We start from the raw sequence: 20,489 nt of genomic DNA on the forward strand, positions 1-20,489 counted from the left end.
GATCTCCCCCTCCCCCTCCAACTTTCAAATCCCTTACTCACTCTTCCTTCAGTTAGTCCTGACGAAGGGTCTCGGCCTGAAACGTCGACTGCACCTCTTTCTAGAGATGTTGCCTGACCTGCTGCGTTCACCAGCAACTTTTATGTGTGTTGTTTGTATGTTCCTGTCAGGATTAAAGGCAAAGTGAGTAAGAATAAGGAACCTTGGTTCTCGAAGGATATTGGAACCCTGATAAAGAAGAAGAGAGAGATGTACAACATGTATAGGAAACAAGGAGCAAATAAGGTGCTTGAGGAATATCAAAAGTGCAAAAAATACTTAAGAAAGAAATCAGGAGGGCTAAAAGAAGACATGAGGTTGCTTTGCAGTCAAGGTGAAGGATAATCCAAAGAGCTTCTACAGGTATATTAAGAGCAAAAGGATAGTAAGGGATAAAATTGGTCCTCTTGAAGATCAGAGTGGTCGGCTATATATGGAACCAAAAGAAATGGGGGAGATCTTAAATAGGCTTTTTTCATCTGTATTTACTAAGGAAACTGGCATGGAGTCCATGAGAGAAAGGAGCAGAAGTCGGCCATTTGGTCCATCGAGTCTGCTCCGCCATTTTATCATGAGCTGAACCATTCTCCCATTTAGGCCCACTCCCCTGCCTTCTCACCATAACCTTTGATGCCCTGGCTACTCAGATACCTATCAATCTCTGCCTTAAATACACCCAATGACTTGGCCTCCACTGCTGCCCGTGGCAACAAATTCCATAGATTCACCACCCTCTAGCTAAAAAAATTTCTTCACATCTCTATTCTGAATGGGTGCCCTTCAATCCTTAAGTCATGCCCTCTCGTACTAGACTCCTTCATCATGGGAAACAACTTTGCCACATCCACTCTGTCCATGCCTTTCAACATTTGAAATGTTTCTATGAGGTCCCCCCTCATTCTTCTAAACTCCAAGGAATACAGTCCAAGAGCGAACAAACGTTCCTCATATGTTAACCTTCTCATTCCCGGAATCATTCTAGTGAATCTTCTCTGTACCGTCTCCAATGTCAGCACATCCTTTCCTAAATAAGGAGACCAAAACTGCCCACAGTACTCCAAGTGAGGTCTCACCAGCGCCTTATAGAGCCTCAACATCACATCCCTGCTCCTATACTCTATTCCTTTAGAATGAATGCCAACATTGCATTTGCCTTCTTCACCACCGACTCAACCTGGAGGTTAACTTTAAGGGTATCCTGTACGAGGACTCCCAAGTCCCGTTGCATCTCAGAACTTTGAATTCTCTCCCCATTTAAATAATAGTCTGCCCATTTATTTCTTCTGCTAAAGTGCATAACCATACACTTTCCAACATTGTATTTCATTTGCCACTTCTCTGCCCATTCTTCCAATCTATCCAAGTCTCTCTCAGACTCTCCGTTTCCTCAGCACTACTGGCCCCACCACCTGTCTTCATATCATCAGCAAACTTAGCCACAAAGCCATCTGTTCCATAATCCAAATCGTTGATGTATAATGTAAAAAGAAGTGGCCCCAACACGGACCCCTGTGGAACACCACTGGTAACCGGCAGCCAACCAGAATAGGATCCATTTATTCCCACTCTCTGTTTCCTGTCAATCAGCCAACGCTCTATCCACGTATGTAACTCTCCGGTAATTCCATGGGCTCTTATCTTGTTAAGTAGTCTCATGTGTGGCACCTTGTCAAAGGCCTTCTGAAAATCCAAATATACAACATCCACTGCATCTCTTTTGTCTAGCCTAGTTGTAATTTCCTCAAAAAATTGTAATAGGTTTGTCAGGCAGGATTTTCCTTTAAGAATTCCATGCTGAGTTCTGCCTATCTTGTCATATGCCTCCAGGTACTCTGTAACCTCATCCTTGACAATTGACTCCAACAACTTCCCAACCACCGATGTCAAGCTAACAGGTCTATAATTTCCTTTTTGTTTCCTTGCCCCCTTCTTAAATAGCGGAGTGACATTTGCAATCTTCCAGTCCTCCGGAACCATGCCAGAATCTATTGACTTTTGAAAGATCATCGCTAATGCCTCCGCAATCTCCACAGCTACTTCCTTCTGAACACAAGGGTGCATTCCATCTGGTCCGGGAGATTTATCTACCTTTAGGCTTTTCAGCTTCCTGAGTATTTTCTCTGTCGTAATTGTGACTGCGCACACTTCTCTTCCCTGCCACCCTTGAGTGTCTGGTATACTGCTGATGTCTTCCTCGGTGAAGACTGATGCAAAATACTTGTTCAGTTCCTCCGCTATCTCCTTATCTCCCATTCCAATTTCTCCAGCATCATTTTCTATCGGTCCTATATCTACTCTCACCTGTCTTTTACTCTTCATATACTTGAAAAATCCTTTAGTATCCTCTTTGATATTATTTGCTAGCTTCCTTTCATAGTTCATCTTTTCCCTCTTAATGACCTTCTTAGTTTCCTTTTGTAAGCTTTTAAAAACTTCCCAATCCTCTGTCTTCCCACTAATTTTTGCTTCCTTGCATGCCCTCTCCTTTGTTTTAACTTTGGCTTTGACTTCTCTTGTCAGCCACGATTACATCCTTTCTCTATTCGAAAATTTCTTCCTTTTTGGAATATACCTGTCTTGCACATTCCTCACTTTTCGCATAAACTCCAGCCACTGCTGCTCTGCTGTCTTTCCCGCCAGTGTCCCTTTCCAGTCAACTTTGGCCAGTTCCTCTCTCATGCCACTGTAATTTCCTTTACTCCACTGAAATACCGACACATCAGATTTCAGCCTCTCTTTTTCTAATTTCACAGTGAACTCAATCATGTTATGATCACTGCCTCCTAAGGGTTCCTTCACCTCAATCTCTCTAATCACCTCCGGTTCATTACACAATACCCAATCCAGTGCAGTCGATCCCCTAGTGGGCTCAACAACAAGCTGTTCTAAAAAGCCATCTCGCAGACATTCTACAAATTCTCTCTCTTGAGATCCAGTGCCAACCTGATTTTCCCAATCCACTGGCATGTTAAAATCCCCCACAATTATCATAACACTGCCCTTCTGACAAGCCTTTTCTATTTCCTGTTGTAATTTGTTGTCCACATCCCTGCAGCTGATTGGAGGCCTATAAATAACTGCCATCAGGGTCCTTTTACCCCTGCTATTCCTTAGCTCAACCCATAAAGATTCTGCACCTTCCGATCCTATGTCACCTCTTTCTAATGATTTGATATCATTTCTTACCAATGAAGCCACGCCTCCCCCTCTGCCTACCTTCCTATCCTTCCGATACACCGTGTATCCTTAGACATTCAGCTCCCAGAGACATGCATCCTTTAGCCACGTCTCAGGGATGGCCACAATATCATACCTGCTAATCTGTAGCTGTACGACAAGATCATCTACCTTATTCCTTATGCTGCGTGCATTTAACTATAACACTTTAAGACCAGTATTTGATACTTTTTGCTTTGATTGCACTGTAACTCATCCCAATGGCTACAAATTTGCCCCATCACCTGCCTGTCTTTCCTGACATCTTAGATTTATCACTATCACTCACTATCTTAGATTTATTTCTGTTTTCCTCTTCCTCCAGTCTATCATTCCAGTTCCCATCCACCTGCTAAATTAGTTTAAACCCTCCCCTACAGCTCTATTAAACCTTCCTGCCAGGATATCCGACCCCTTCGGGTTCAGGTGTAACCTGTCCATTTTGAACAGGTCATACTTCCCCCAGAAGAGATCCAAGAATCTGAAGCCCTGCCCCCTGCACCAGTCTCTCAGCCATGCATTCATCTGCCTGATCCTACTATTCTTGCCCTCGCTAGCACGTGGCACAGGTAGCAATCCCGAGATTACTACCCTGGAGGTCCTGCTTCTCAGCTTCCTTCCTAACTCCCGGAAATCTCTCTTCAGGACCTCCTCCCTTCTCCTATCTATGTCATTGGTACCAACATGTATCAAGACAACTGGCTGCTCACCTTCCCCCTTCAGAATATTCAGGATCCGATCCGAGACATCCCGTACCCTGGCACCTGGGAGGCAACACACCATGCAGGTATCTCTGTCAGGCTCATAGAATCTCCTGTCCGTTCCCCTGACTATGGAATCCTCTATGACTACTGCATTCCTCTTCTCCCTTTCCCTCCTGCATAACAGCATCAGGCTCAGTGCCAGAGACCCAGTCACCGTGGGCATCCCCTGTCAGGTCATCCCCCTCAACAGCATCCAGAACAAGATACCTGTTGCTAAGGGGGACAGCCAGAGGGGTGGTCTCCACTATCCGGGCATTTCCCTTCCCTCTGCTGACAGTCACCCAGTTTTCTGACCCCTGTAGCCTTGGAATGATTACCTCTCTGTAGCTCCTGTCTATCACCTCTTCACTTTCCCTAATAAGCAGTAGGTCATCAACCTGCAGCCCCAGATCCCTGACACGGTCTCTGAGGAGCTGCATCTCGGTGCACCTGGCAATAGAAATAAGGCAAACAAGTAGTGAGGTCATGGAACCTATACAAATTGAAGAGGAGGTGGTGCTTGCTATCTTGAGGCAAATCAGAGTAGATAAATCCCCAGGACCTGACAGGGTGTTCCCTCGGACCTTGAAGGAGACTAGTGTTGAAATTGCAGGGGTCCTGGCAGATATATTTAAAATGTCGGTATCCACCGGTGAAGTGCCGGGGGATTGGAGGATAGCTCATGTTGTTCCGTTGTTTAAAAAAGGATCGAAAAGTAATCCGGGAAATTATGGGCTGGTAAGTTTGACATCGGTAGTACGTAAATTATTGGAAGGAATACTAAGAGAGAGGGTCTACAAGTATTTGGATAGAGAGGGACTTATTAAGGAGAGTCAACATGGCTTTGTGCGTGGTAGGTCATATTTGACCAATCTATTGGAGTTTTTCAAGGAGGTTACCAGGAAAGTGGATGTAGGGAAGGCAGTGGATGTTGTCTATATGGACTTCAGTAAGGCCTTTGACAAGGTCCCGCATGGGAGGTTAGTTAGGAAGATTCGGTCGCTAGGTATACGTGGTGAGGTAGTAAACTGGATTAGATATTGGCTCAATGGGAGAAGCCAGAGAGTGGTAGTGGAAAATTGCTTCTCTGAGTGGAGGCCTGTGACTAGTGGTGTGCCACAGGGATCAGTGCCTGGTCCATTGTTATTTGTCATCTGCATCAATGATCTGGATGATAATGTGGTAAATTGGATCAACAAATTTGCCGATGATACAATGATTGGAGGAGTAGTGGACAGTGAGGAAAGTTTTCAAAGCTTGCAGAGGGATTTGGACCAGCTGGAAAAATGGGCGGAAAAATGGCAGATGGAGCTTAATACAGACAAATGTGAGATTTTGCACTTTGGAAGGACAAACCAAGATAGAACATACAACGTAACACTCACAACACGCTGGAGGAACTCAGCTGGTCAGGCAGCATCCGTGGAAACAATCAGTCGACGTTTCTGGCCAGAACCCTTCATCAGGACTGTAGAGGGAAGTAGAACATACAATGTAAATGGTAGGGCACTGAGGAGTGCAATAGAACAGAGGGATATGGGAACACAGATACAAAATTCCCTAAAGGTGGCATCACAGGTAGATAGGGTTGTAAAGAGAGCTTTTGGGATATTGGCCTTTATTAATCAAAGTATTGAGTATAGGAGTTGGAATGTTATGGTGAGTTTGTATTTGGAGTATTGTGTGCAGTTTTGGTCACCAAATTACAGGAAGGATATTAATAAGGTTGAAAGGGTGCAGAGAAGGTTTACAAGGATGTTGCTGGGACTTGAGAAACTGAGTTACAGAGAAAGGTTGAATAGGTTAGGACTTTATTCCCTGGAGCGTAGAAGAATAAGGGGAGATTTGATAGAGGTATATAAAATTATGATGGGTATAGACAGAGTGAATGCAAGCTGGCTTTTTCCACTGAGACAAGGGGAGAAAAAAACCAGAGGACATGGGTTAAGGGTGAGGGGGGAAACGTTTAAAGGGAACATTGGGGGGGGGGCTTCTTCTGTGATAGACAGGAGCTACAGGGAGGTAATCATCCCTAGGCTACAGGGGTCAGAAAACTGGGTGGGAGTGTGGAATGAGCTGCCAGATGAAGTGGTAAATGCGGGCTCACTTTGAACATTTAAGAAAAACTTGGACAGGTACATGTATGGAGGGATATGGTCCAGGTACAGGTCAGTGGGACTAGGCATAAAAATGGTTCGGCACATCCAAGAAGGGCCAAAAGACCTGTTTCTGTGCTGTAATGTTTCTATGGTTTTCTAGACAATTTCTACAGGCTGTTATGACTGAGCACTACGGTGACATTTTCCCTGACTAGTTACACAACTCCTCCCCCTTTAATCCCTCCCACCCTGTCTCACCTAAAACAATGGAACCCTGGAATATTGAGCTGCCAATCCTGCCCCTTCGGCAAACAAGTCTACAGTATCATAATTCCAGATGTTGATCCTTGCCCTGACCTCATCTGCCTTTCCTGCAGTACTTCTAGCATTGAAACATACACAGGTCAGAACATAGTCGCACCATGCTCAACCTTTTGATTCCTGGCTTTGTCTGAGGTCTTAACAACACCTGCCTCCACAACCTCTCCAATATCTGTTCTGGCACTCTGGTTCCCATCCCCCTGTGCAGCACTAGCAAACCTTCCAGTTTAGCAAACTGACTCTTCTGTATGCTAACTCCTTAGCCATGAGATAAACTGTATGATCTTCCTATTTCTGGTCTTGCTAGCACGTGGCACTGGTAATAATCCTGAGATTACAACCCTGTAAATCCTGTCCTTTAATTTAGCACCTAATTTTCTGTACTCTCTTTGCAGAACTTTGACACTCTTCTTACCTATGTCATTGGTACCTACATGGACCTTGACCTCTGACTGCTCAGCCTCCCAGTTAAGAATGCTGAGGACTCATTTGAGATACCCCGGACCCAGATACCCAGGAGGCAGCACACCATCCATGAATTTTTTAGTTGTCCACCAAACCTCCTCTTTGTATCCCTAACTAATGAATCCCCTTTCACCATGACTAGCTTCTTCTCCCCACTTCCCTACTGAGCCGCAGAACAAGACTCAAGGCCAGAGACCTGACCACTTTGACTTTCCTCTGCTAGGTCCCCCTCCCCAAACAAGAACCAAGTTGTTGAGGGGGTGGCCACAGTGCTCTCTGCACTAGCTGTTTAACCCCTTTCTCCTTTCTGAATGACACCTTATTCCTTGGGTGTGACGACCTCTCCATATGTCTTATCTACCACTCTCTCAGCCCCCAGAATGATCCAGAGTTCATCCAGTTCCAGCTCCAACTCTTTAATGCAGAAATATTGGGAGCTGCAGCCATACTTCCTCACCAAAACCTCTCTAGCCAAAGTCTTGGCTCTTCTCTCCCACACTGTCCCACTCTCAGAATAACCACCTTGTCTCCAGCTTCCACTATTGGCAATTCAGCCAATGAGAAACAACTTCTCCAAACCTTCTGGCTCCTCAGCTCTCCTGCTCTACCTGATGCAACTGGATAAAAACTCTTAACTTTATTGGTTTATCTTTTAAATCGCTGTGATTTTTCCATAATATTAATTTCAGTTTCTGTCAGTTTTTTCTAGATATGGCAATAATAGATTTTCACTAGAGAATCAGCCTTGGCTCTCTCCATTAGCACACTTGGACAGCTATGCCTGAATTTAGCCCTGCTATTTACAGCATATTATACTTCGTCTGTATTGTAACCCCCTTACCATGCAATTACCCATTTGACTGGGCCTAAACAACATAGCTCCATGGTCACTTTACCACAGATAGTCCTTTTTCCCAATCTTTCCCTCTCCTGTCTTTTCTACAACTTCATTCTGACCTGTTATCTCATTTCCAGTTCCAATCTTTAAGGACTTTGACTGAAAATGTTAACTATTTTCTATTTCTATAGATGCCACAAGATTTGCGAATTTCCAGCTTTTTATAACCATATAAACATATAGCAACTACAGCGTGGAAACAGGCCATCTTGGCCCTTCTAGTCCGTGCTGAACTCTTACTCTCACCTAGGCCCATAACCCTCCATTCCTTTCCTGTCCATATATCTATCCAATTTAACTTTAAATGACAACATCGAACCTGCCTCAACCACTTCGGCTGGAAGCTCGTTCCACACAGCTACCACTCTCTGAGTAAAGAAGTTCTCCCTCATGTTACACCCAAACTTTTGCCCTTTAACTCTCAACTCACGTCCTCTTGTTTGAATCTCCCCCATTCTCAATGGAAAAAGCCTATTCACGTCAACTCTATCAATCCCCCTCATAATTTTAAACACCTCTATCAAGTCCCCCCTCAACCCTCTGCGCTCCAAAGAATAAAGACCTAACTTGTTCAAGCTTTCTCCGTAATTTAGGAGATGAAACCCAGGCAACATTTTAGTAAGTCTCCTCTGTACTCTCTCAATTTTATTGACATCTTTTCTATAATTCGGTGACCAGAACTGTACACAATACTCCAAATTTGGCCTTACCAATGCCTTATACAATTTCAACATTACATCCCAACTCCTATACTTAATGCTCTGATTAATAAAGGCCAGCATACCAAAAGCTTTCTTCACTACCCTATCCACGTGAGATTCCACCTTCAGGGAACTATGCACCTATGATCCCTCTGTTCTACAGCATTCTTCAATGCCCTACCATTTACCATGTATGTCCTATTTTGATTAGTCCTACCAAAATGTAGTACCTCACATTTTTCAGCATTAAACTCCACCTGCCATCTTTCAGCCCACTCTTCTAACTGAACTGAATCTCTCTGCAAGCTTTGAAATCCTACTTCATTATCCACAATGCCACCTATCTTAGTATCATCTGCATACTTACTAATCCAATTTACCACCCCATCATCCAGATCATTAATAAATATGACAAACAACATTGGACCCAGTACAGATCCCTGAGGCACACCGCTACACACCGTCCTCCAATCTGACACACAGTTATCAAACACTACTCTCTGGCATCTCCCATCCAGCCACCGCTGAATCCATTTTACTACTTCAATATTAATGCCTAACAATTGAACCTTCCTAACTAACCTTCCGTGTGGAACCTTGTCAAAGGCCTTACTGAAGTCCATGTAGGCAACATCCACCGCTTTACCCTTGTCAACTTTCCTAGTAACCTCATCAAAAATTCAATAAGATTTGTCAAACATGACCTTCCACGCACAAATCCGTGTTGACTGTTCCAAATCAGCCCTGTCTATCCAGATAATTATATAACCATCTCTAAGAATACTTTCCATCAATTTACCCACCACTGATGTCAAACTCACAGGCCGATAATTGCTAGGTTTACTCTGAGAACCCTTTTTAAACAATGGAACCACATGAGAAATATGCTAATCCTCCTACACTATCCCCATTTCTAATGACATTTGAAATATTTCTGTAGAGTCCCTACTATTTCCACACTAACTTCCCTCAAGGTCCTAGGGAATATCTTGTCTGGACCCGGAGACTTATCCACTTTTATATTCCTTAAAAGTGCCAGTACTTCCTCTTCTTTAATCCTCATACTTTCCATAACTACCCTTCTTGTTTCCTTTACCTTACACAATTTGATATCCTTCTCCTTAGTGAATACCGAAAAGAAATTGTTCAAAATCTCCCCCATCTCTTTTGGCTCCGCACATAGCCGTCCACTCTGATTCTCTAAGGGACCAATTTTATCCCTCATTATCCTTTTGCTATTAATATAACTGTAGAAACCCTTTGGATTTATTTTCACCTTACTTGCAGGCTCATATCTTCCTTTAGCTTTTCTAATTTCTTTCTTAAGATTCTTTTTACATTCTTTATATTCCTCAAGCACCTCATTAACTCCAAGCTGCCTATATTTATTGTAGATCCGTCTTTTTTTCCGAACCAAGTTTCCTATATCCCTTGAAGAGCATGGCTCTCTCAAACTTTTAACCTTTCCTTTCAACCTAACAGGAACATAAAGATCCTGTACCCTCAAAATTTCACCTTTAAATGACCTCCATTTCTCTATTACATCCTTCCCATCAAACAAATTGTCCCAATCCACTCCTAAATCCTTTTGCATCTCCTCAAAGTTAGCCTTTCTCCAATCATAAATCTCAATCCTAGGTCCAGTCCTATCCTTCCCCATGATTACACTGAAACTAATGGTATTGTGATCACTGGACCCGAAGTGCTCCCCAACACATACCTCCGTCACCTGACCTATCTCATTCCCTAACAGGAGATCCAACACTGCCCCTTCTCTAGTTGGTACCTCTATGTATTGCTCCAAAAAACTATCTTGCACACATTTGACAAACTCCAAACCATCCAGCCATTTTACAGAATGGGCTTCCCAGTCTATGTGTGGAAAATAAAAATCTCCCACAATCACAACCTTGTGCTTACTACAAATATCTGCTATCTCCTTAGAAATTTGCTCCTCCAGTTCTCGGTCCCCATTTGGTGGTCTATAATACACCCCCCTAAGTGTTACTACACCTTTCCCATTCCTCAATTCCACCCAAATAGCGTCCCTGGATGAGCCCTCTAATCTATCCTGCCAGAGCACCGCTGTTATATTTTCTCTGACAAACAATGCAACACCTCTCCCTCTTGCCCCTCCTACTCTATCACACCTGAAGCAATGAAATCCAGGAATATTTAGTTACCAATCACACCCCTTCTGCAACCACGTTTCACTAATAGCTACAACATCATATTTCTAGGTATCAGTCCATGCTCTAAGCTCATCCACCTTTCTTACAATGCTCCTAGCATTAAATTAGATGCATTGAAGAAACTCTCCACCTCTTGCTCTCTGTTTATCCTTAATGGAGCAAACAACTTGGTTATCTTTTTCTTCCTTGTCCCCTCCACCTCATTGCATTCCTACTCTCACTGTCGCGTGGCACAGGCATTAATCCCGAAATTACTACCTTTGCGGTCCTTTTTCTCAACTCCCTTCCTAACTCTCTACATTCTTCTTTCTGGACCTCTCCCCTTTTCCAACCTATGTCATTGGTACCTATATGTACCACGACCTCTGGCTCCTCTCCTTCCCATTTCAGGATATCTTGGACACGATCAGAAACATCTCGGACCCTGGCACCAGGGAGGCAAGCTACCATCCAGGTCTCCGGACTGCGTCCACAGAATCGCCTATCTGACCCCCTAACTATTGAGTCCCCTATTACTACTGCCCTCCTCTTCCTTTCCCTACCCTTCTGAGCTACAGGGCTGGACTCTGTGCTGGAGGCACGGCCACTGTTGCTTCCCCCAGGTAAGCTGTCCCCTCTGCCCCCAACAGTACTCAAACAGGAGTACTTATTGTCAAGGGGCACAGTGGCTGGGGTACTCTCTATTACCTGATTCTTCCTATTCCCCCTCCTAACCGTGACCCACTTGTCTGCCTCCCGTGGCCCCGGTGTGACCACCTGCCTGTAACTCCTCTCTATCAACTCCTCACTCTCCCTGACCAGGTGAAGGTCATCGAGCTGCAGCTCCAGTTCCCTAACGCGGTCCCTTAGGAGCTGCAGCTCGGCGCACCTGGCGCAGATGTGGACGTCCGGGAGGCTGGGAGACTCCAGGGCCTCCCACATCCGACACTGAGAACAACAAACTGCCCTCACACTCATACTGCCCCTCTCCTCAAATAACAACAGAAAATGAATACCAAACCTTCCTCGCCTTGGCGGTTTCCACCTAAGCCTGTTAAGCCTCCACTCTGCTCCCGGCTCAATCCGCAACCCGCAAACTACGCTGCCCATTGTATAAGGCTCTGTTCCTTTTAAATATTCCGGGCTTCACTGCCCGATGTCACACGCCTGCGCAGTCCCACTTCTCTGAACGCCGATGAAAAAAACCCGAAAAATTCAAAACGGCTTCCTCCGCACTCCTGCTCCGATTCTCAGACTTCCTTCTCCTTTTCAGTCCTTATTTTCAGATTACCAGCATCTACAATTGACTTTTTTATTGTTAGCTGATAATTATCACCTAAGGTATTGAAGCATTGCTAATTTGCCAGACATACCTTCTTTTTAAATCATATAGACCTCTGCCACATTGGATTGACTGCACCAGAGAGGTCAACACAGCCAATGGAAATATTCCTTGTCTGTGGTCAGCAGATCTGCTACTGAAACCTTAATCCATCTCTTAATTTTACTATTTCAACATATTTGGTTGGACTCCCTCACTTTGCTTCTCTGGTTACCAAGAAGGCTTCGGAGATGGTGCAGACTAAGTTCACCAGGATACTGTTTGAATTCGAGTACAAGTTTTCCGGATAGGTTGGCCAAACTTGACACTTTTAAAGTAAAAGAGGGAAAGTTCAGAGGAGATGTTTTGTTTTGCCCTGACGCCTGGTGTACAATTCCACCACAGCAGACATGACGGTGGAATGAAATTTAAACAGGTGCAAGAACAGGCAGTGGGGTCCAGAATCAGCCATGATGAAATAGAGGTGCAGACCTGATGGACTGAATGGCCTAATTCTGCTCCTATGCCTTATGGTCTTATGGAACTGTAACCACAACTCCTTATCTCAAAGAAGAGAAAATCTGCAGATGCTGGAAATCCGAGCGACACACGTAAAATGCTGGAAGAACTCACCAGGCCAGGCAGCATCTATGGAAAAAAATACAGTCGACATTTCAGGCCAAAACCCTTTGTCAGGACTGGAGAAAAAAAAGCTGAGCAGTAGACTTAAAAGGTGGGATGGTGGGGGGGGAGAGAGAACCACCAGGTGATAGGTGAAACCTGGAGGGGGAGGGATGGAGTAAAGAGCTGGGAAGTTGATTGGTGAAAGAGACAGAAGGCCATCAAAGAAAGAAAAAGGGGCGAGGAGCACCAGGGAGAGGTGATGGATGGGCAAAGTGATAAAGTGAGAGAGGGAAAAAAGGATGGGAAATGGTGAAGGGGAAGGGGCAGGTAGGGGCATTAGTGGAAGTTTGAGAAATTAATGTTCATGCCAAACAGAATATAATATGTGGTTCCTCCAGCCTAGGTTTGGTCTCCAGTTTATCGGTGAGACCCAACATAGATTGGGAGACTGCTTAGCTGAATATCTACGCTCCGTCCGCCAGAACAAGTGGGATCTCCTAGTGGCCACCAATGTTAATTCTACTTCCCATTCCCATTCTGATATGTGCGTCCATGGCTTCCTCCACTGTTGTGATGAGGCTACACTCAGGTTGGAGGAACAACACCTTATATTCCACCTGGGTAGCCTCCAACCTAATGGCATGAACATTGACTTATCAAACTTCCAGTATTGCACCCTTCACCATTCCCCACCTCCTTTTCCCTCCCTCACTTTATCTCCTCATCATCTCCCTCTGGTGCTCCTTCCCCCACTTTTCTTTCTTTCTGTCTCTTTCACCAATCAACTTCCCAGCTCTTTACTTCATCCCTCCCCCTCCAGGATTCACCTGTCACCTGATGTTTCTCTCTCCCCCCCACCCCACCTTTTAAATCTACTCCTCAACACTTTTTCTCCAGTCCTGCTGAAAGGTTTTGGCATGAAATGTCGGCTGTGTTTTTTTCCATAGACGCTGCCTGGCCTGCTGAGTTCTTCCAGCATTTTGTGTTACAACTCCTTATCTCTCAGGATAGCTATAGATAAGGATAAGTATGGTCTTATGGCTGTGTACTGAGCCCTCTCCTTTTCTCTCCGTATACATATGACTGTGTCTCCACCCACAGCTCCAATCTGCTAATTAAATTTGCTGATGATACTACACTGATTGACCTTATCTCAAATAATAATGAGGCAGCCTACAGAGAATAAGTCATAATCCTGACACATTGGTGACAAGAAAACGACCTCTCCCTCAATGTCGTAAAAATGAAGGAGCTGGTGGTGGACTACAGGAGGAATGGAGACAGTTTAATCCTATAGACATTAATGGATCTGGGTTTGAGAGGGTGAACAGCTTTAAGTTCCTCAGCATACACATCACCGAGGATCTCAAGCGGTCTGTACATACTGGCTGTGTCGTGAGAAAAGCATGATAGCGCCCTTTTCACCTCAGACGGTTGAAGAAGTTTGGCATGAGTCCCCAGACGCTAAGAACTTTCTACAGGGGCACAATTGAGAGCATCCTGACTGGCTGCATCACTTCCTGGTAGGGGAACTGTACTTCCCACAATCACAGGACTCTGCAGAGAGTGGTGCAGACAGCCCAGCTCACCTATAGATGTGAACTTCCCACTATTCAGAGCATTTACAAAGGCAGGTGTGTAAAAAGGGCCCAAAGGATTATTGGGGACCCAAGTCACCCCAACAACAAACTGTTCCAGCTGAAACAGTACCGCAGCTTAAAAGCCAGGACTAACAGGCTCCAGGACAGCTTCTTCCACTGGAGCATCAGACTGATTAATTCATGCTGATACAATTGTATTTCTATGCTATATTGACTGTTCTGCTGTACATACTATTTATTAAAAATTACTATAAATTGAACATTTAGACAGAGACGTAACGTAAAGATTTTTGCTCCTCATGTTAGTAAAGTCAATTCAATTCTTATCGACTTGTGGAATGGAAGGGTACAATTATGAACATGCAGATGGGGTTGTAGATATTTGCAAATAAAACAAAGTGAGGCATTTATCTATAATGAAACCCAAAACACATTTTATTGAACTCCAAAACCTACACACCAAAAGCACACTGAAAAACCTTTTATGTAAACATCATCATGTCAGATCAGCCTCTTCAAGTGAAACCCCATTTCAGTGTTGGTTGTGAATTATGTACATTAATCCCAATTACATTACCATACACAGGCTCTCCCCCACGCCCCCAGAATTCAGTAAACCTGTCTGGAGCTTGGTTCCTGTGTCCCACTGGTGGAGGAACAGCAGGTGCTTCTGACTCATCCAGAGGTGTGTTTACACACTCATGGTCATGTTGTAATGCTAGGCCATGGCAGTGGAATTCTCCAAATCTTGGTGGGCTGGTTTAAGGTGATCGACCGAAAAACGCTTTTCTCACCATTCCAAAGTGTGGTACAGGCCATTGTAAGGGGGCCCAAAATGATGTTGGCCCAACAGGAACCCAAGGGTGCTGTACGCCATGATGGGAGGTAGGAATAGATGCAAAGGAATTGAGTTTACTGAGAGGGTAGGACACTGCCAACCAGTCAGGAATGAAATCACCTGGCACTTGTAACAGCTGCCCATATACCACTCAGCCACGGACGACTGCAGGTTCTCTTTAGGATCTGTTCTGAGCCCTAGCAGCACCCATGGGAGATGATCATGCAGCACTCGTTGGTCAGGGAAGCCCTCAGAGCAGCCTTTAAGGAGCGGTGAAACCATTCACACAGGCCATTGGACTGCGGGCGATACACTGTAGTGCGATGTAGCCTAACAAAGAGGTTCTGGGCCATCGCAGCTCAGAGGTCTGAAATGAACCGGGTACCCCAGTCAGAGGAAATATCAGATGGGGTGCCAATCCGAGCAACCCAGGGGCTGATGGACGCCCGAGCCGAGTATGCAGCTGTCTTCGATTCTAGAGGGACAGCCTCTGGCCAGCTGGTGATACAGTCCACCGTGGTAAGTAGGTGCACGAAACTGGGGGTGGGGGGAAGGTGCCGTGCTGGGAAGAGACCAACAAGGTTCATATTGACATGGTCAAACTGTCGCTCAGGGACCTCAAAAGTGGCAATGGCTCCTGAACATGACGGTTAATTTTTGTCCGCTGGTACTCCACACAGGTGTGCAGTCCAATCACGCACGTCCTTTCTGAGGCTGTGCCAAACAAACTTTAGTGCACCGCACTGTTTGTGAGGTCTTCTGGCCCGGATGAGAGAACCCATGTACGGAGTTGAAAGCAGTCCATCTCCAGTTTGTGGGCACGATGGGGGTGAGGGTAACCAGTTGAAACATTACACAGGAGAGAAACCACAGCTTCCCACATTTAATGTCAGCCAACTGCAGGCCTGGGACTGCTGTTCATTAAGCCTGGACATCTGGGTTAGTAACATAGTCAATCCCTATGTGTCTGACCTCAGCAGCTGACTGTGAGAGGCAATTGGCTGTGACATTATTTTACCCCTTGATATGTTGTATATCCCTTGTGAACTCTGATATTTAAGTCAGGTGGTATTGTTGCCGTGCAGACAAAAATTCTGATATTTTGGCCATCGCGTGCACAAGGGGCTTGTGGTCAATGAATGCTGTGAAATGGTGACTTCTAGAAGCAAACAAAAATGCCAGACAGCCAGATAGAGACCGAGAAGCTCACAGTCAAACGTGCTGTACTTCCTTTCAGGGGGTGTGAAGCTGCCGGCTGAAGAAGGCGAGGGGTTGCCACACACCTCTGACCAACTCTTCGTGCACAGCACCCACAGCACAGTCTGAAGCTTCAGTAGCAATGTCCTTGGGTGCATTGGGGAGCAGGTGTGTCAGTAGGGTCGTGTTGGAAAGAGCTATCATCAAATACCCTGGTCATGTCCGCTGACCAGTCAAGCATGTAACTGGAGTTATTGCCTTTAAGTGCGCTATACAGGGGAAGCATAAATTCAGCAGCTTACGGAATGAAGCGGTGATAGAAATTCACCTGTCTCAAAACTCCTGTAGTTCTTTATTAGTTTGGAGAGGTGGGAAGTCCATAATAGCAGTTACCTTTGGCAGGGTTTTTGCACCTTCCACGAAGATCTGATGGCCAAGGAAGGGAATGATTGACAGCCCAAACTAGCATTTAGATTATGAAGACACGTAGTCCTCTTTTATTGTCATTTAGTAATGCATGCATTAAGAAATGATGCATATTTCCTCTGGTGTGATATCACAAAACACAGGACAGACCAAGACTGAAAAAACTGACAAAATCACGTAATTATAACATATAGTTACAACAGTGCAACAATACCATAACTTGATGAAGAAGTCCATGAGCACAGTAAAAGTTCAAAGTCTCTCAAAAGTCCCACATCTCACGCAGACGGGAGAAGGAAGAAGAACTCTCCCTGCCATGCTGACCACAATCGGACTCCAAAAACTTGGAGCTCTGATCAGCTCTCCGACACCAAGTACTGAGCGCCATCTCTGTCCGAACGATTTGACCTCCTTCTCAGTCGCCAAAAGCAGGCAAGGCCGGGGATTTTTAGGCCTACCCTTCAAAAGATTCCCGACCACACAGCAACGACAGCAGCAAACGGGTGTTTCAGAAATTTCTCCAGATGTTCCTCTGTGCTTTCATGTCCATTCTCCATCAAATCAGAATTGTCCACGACCCCTATTCAACAGATACGACATCATTTTTCACCGGAGGGGCGCAGGCGCGCCGCCATCTTCTCCTCCTGCCAGGGTTAATTATGAACTCGTGTTGGCTTAAGTGCTTGAAAAGTGTGCAGAAATTTAAATTTGTGTTTGGATTTGGACACATTGGCAACAAGTAGCCTCTAACTAGATCAACTTTGGAAAAAATTAACTTTCTGGCTAAACGTGCCAAAAGGTGTTGAATGTGTGGGACCGGGCAACCATCGGGGATGGTGGCCTTGTTAAGGCATCAGTAATCATTAGGTGGGCAGCAATCACCGTTGGACTTAGGACCATATGGAGGGGTGAAGCCCAGAGGCTATTTGACTGGCATACAATGTCGAGTCTCTCCATGTTGGCAAACTCAGCCTTCGCAGTTGCCAGCCTTTCATGGGCATGGACTGGTGGGCCAGTTGTGGAAATGTGGTGCTTGACCCCATGTTTTGCAACTGTAGTGGAGAATGTGGGCTGGTGAGGTTTGGGAATTCTCCCAGCAGATGAGTAAACTCATATGCGGTGGTGTATGCGTTGTGGGGAAGTTACTGAGGGAGCAGGGTAACGACCCAAAATCGTTCACATCCACAAGCTGGCACTTCTTAAGATTAACTTTGTCCTTGGGCACACAGGAAATCTGCATCGAGCTGGGGGCCTTGTTGATCAGGCTTATCGAGGTAGAGAAAGGACGGATGATACACTGCTGCCTGGCTGAGTGTAGACTACCAGCTATTTTAGCAAGCTCCCTATAGTCCTTCATGTATGCATTAGCAAGGGCTATGTGAACTTGATCAGGCATTTGCTGTATGAAGAGTTATTTTAAAAATAAAACAAGGATGGCGATTGCCCAGGAGAGACAGCATGTGGTCCATTGGCTCTGAAGGTTTACTGTTGCTGAGACTGGGTAAGGAGAGCAACTGATTGATGTGCTCAGAATCTGATAGTCCAAAGGTCTGTGAAAGGTGAGTTTTCACCAGTTGGTGGTTATTGTGTTCAGACGGGTGTTCCAGTAGACTCACCACTCTCTCAGCCATGGAACTACTGAGCAACACCACCACATAGAAACATTTGGTGTTTTTGGCAGAGATTTCTCACAGAGCAATCTGAGCCTCAGCTTGTGCAAACCACATGACGGCATTTTGCCCCCAAAACTCTGGCAGTTTCCATGCAACTATGTTGGCTGACATATTGGTCACAGAGAAATGGAGTTCTTCTGTTTAAGAAGGGCAACAAAGTTAATCCAATAAATTATTGACCTGTTTTCACTACTACATCAGTGGTAGTGAAAGTGATTTTTATGTATGAGATTTACTCGCAATTGCCTAAGCAGGGTTCATTTGTGATAGCATGGCTTTGTGTGGGGCAGGTCAGCCTTACAAATTTGATTGAGTTTTTTGAGGAAGTTATTGTTGAAAGTAGGGCAGTGGATGTTGTCTATATGGACTTTAGTTAGGCATTTGACAAAGTCCCTCCTGTTAGGCTAATCAAAAAGATCATGGGATACAGAACAACATGGTGGATTGGGTTCAAAACAGGCCATATAGAAGAGAATGTTTTGAAGCAGGGACATTTACTGACTGGGGGCCCATGACAAGTAGTATTCTTTAGGAATCTGTGCTGGGATCTTAGTTGCTTGTGATATACAAATGATTTGGAATAAGATGTAGAGGGGCTATCTAGTAAATATGCAACACTCACAACACGCTGGAGGAACTCAGCAGGTTGGGCAGCATCCGTGGAAAAGATCAGTCAACGTTTTGGGCCAGAACCCTTCGTCAGGACTGTAGAGGGAAGGGGCAGAGGCCCTATAAAGAAGGTGGGGGGAGGGTAGGAAGGAGAAGGCTGGTAGGTTCCAGGTGAAAAACCAGTAAGGGGAAAGATAAAGGGGTGGGGGAGGGGAAGCAGGGAGGGGATAGGCAGGAAAGGTGAAGAAGGAATAGGGGAAAACACAATAGGTACACCTATTCCTTCCTATTGTGCTTTCCCCTATTCCTTCCACTACACTTCAGAAGTAATTAATGTGAAATTCACATTTTTCATTCTATCAACAGAAAATTTGAAATCAAAAGCAAAAAGAAAGGAACTGAAGCCTAGAGTAATTGTCACACTTAGTTTCAGGCTGGATTACAATAATGACTTTATTATGAATTTGTTACTGCATCTTTATAACTGTTTGTTCTGTTTGTTATTTTTCCAGTACACAGAAAGGATGGATCTGCAGCATTTCATATCTATAGGAGATGACAGCAGCCAGGCAGCCGGCTTCCGACTGCATCTAGGCAACGGGGAGGTGAAACTGAAGGTATCTCAACTAAAGTTCCGATCTGTCCACATATTAACTTAGTTTCTTTATAACATTCATGCTGTTGTTTTAATGCTCAAAATTATTTTAAATGGATTTGAAGACCATAAGACCATAAAATATAGGAGCAGAATTAGGCCATTTGGCCCATTGAGTCTGTTTGCGTTCTATCATGGCTGATCCATTTTCACTCTCAGCCCCAGTCTCCTTCCATCTCCCCGTATCCTCTCATGCCCTGACTAATCAAGAATCTATCAAGCTCTGCCTTAAATATACATGAAGACTTGACCTCCACAGCTGCCTGTGGCAATGAATTCCACAGATTCACGACTCTCTGGCAATCCTCTGTTCAGGAATTGTAACAAGAATTAGCCAGGTAAATTATGAAGCTAGGTAAGTTACATCAAATACTGCACCTCTGTTCAGGAAGTGTAACAGGGATAAGCCAGGTGATTCACAGGCTGGGGAATCTAATGACATTGGTAGGGATGTTATGGGAAAGGATTGTAGGGACAGGATTAATCTACATTTGTAAACTCTGCGGATATCAGAACATAGCAAGTTGGATCATCAGTGGCCAATTAAGAACTTCTGCTTCCAGCTTCAGCAGAGTGGTGAAGTCAGCAGCATTTTAAAATTTGTTTTCTAGTTATCAAAGAGAACCAGGCACCAGTGGAGCAGCCATTTTTCTGAGTAGGCGTGTTTGAGCTGTGAGCGCTGTGTTCGAGTATGATGCTTCGGTTTGTGTGACTTCTGTAGGAGGAGAGAAATCAGGTCACTTCAGGCAAGGCAGGAGGGATAACACATAACATCATAACATCAGGTGAGAAAGTGGAGGGATTAAGAGGAAGGTTAATGTCATGCTTGGTGTATCTGTAAAGACAGGGTAATAGACAAGATGGGATGGACTGGTTGAAGTGTTTTTATTTT

The 20,489-nt window shown here is 44.8% G+C and overlaps 1 protein-coding gene across 1 annotated transcript in view; it reads left to right on the forward strand.

The window, feature by feature from the left end:
- The window catches only part of LOC134357499 (signal-transducing adaptor protein 1-like), a 66,820-nt gene extending 47,219 nt beyond the window's left edge, over positions 1 to 19,601 (forward strand). Inside the window, exon 3 of the mRNA XM_063069124.1 lies at positions 19,455 to 19,601. Coding sequence (XP_062925194.1) covers positions 19,455 to 19,601 — 147 coding nt within the window. The remainder of the gene's footprint in view (positions 1 to 19,454) is intronic.
- Positions 19,602 to 20,489: the final 888 nt, after the last annotated feature.

This window comes from Mobula hypostoma, chromosome 16 (assembly GCF_963921235.1).
Source record: "Mobula hypostoma chromosome 16, sMobHyp1.1, whole genome shotgun sequence".
Taxonomy (NCBI): Eukaryota; Metazoa; Chordata; class Chondrichthyes; order Myliobatiformes; family Myliobatidae; genus Mobula; species Mobula hypostoma.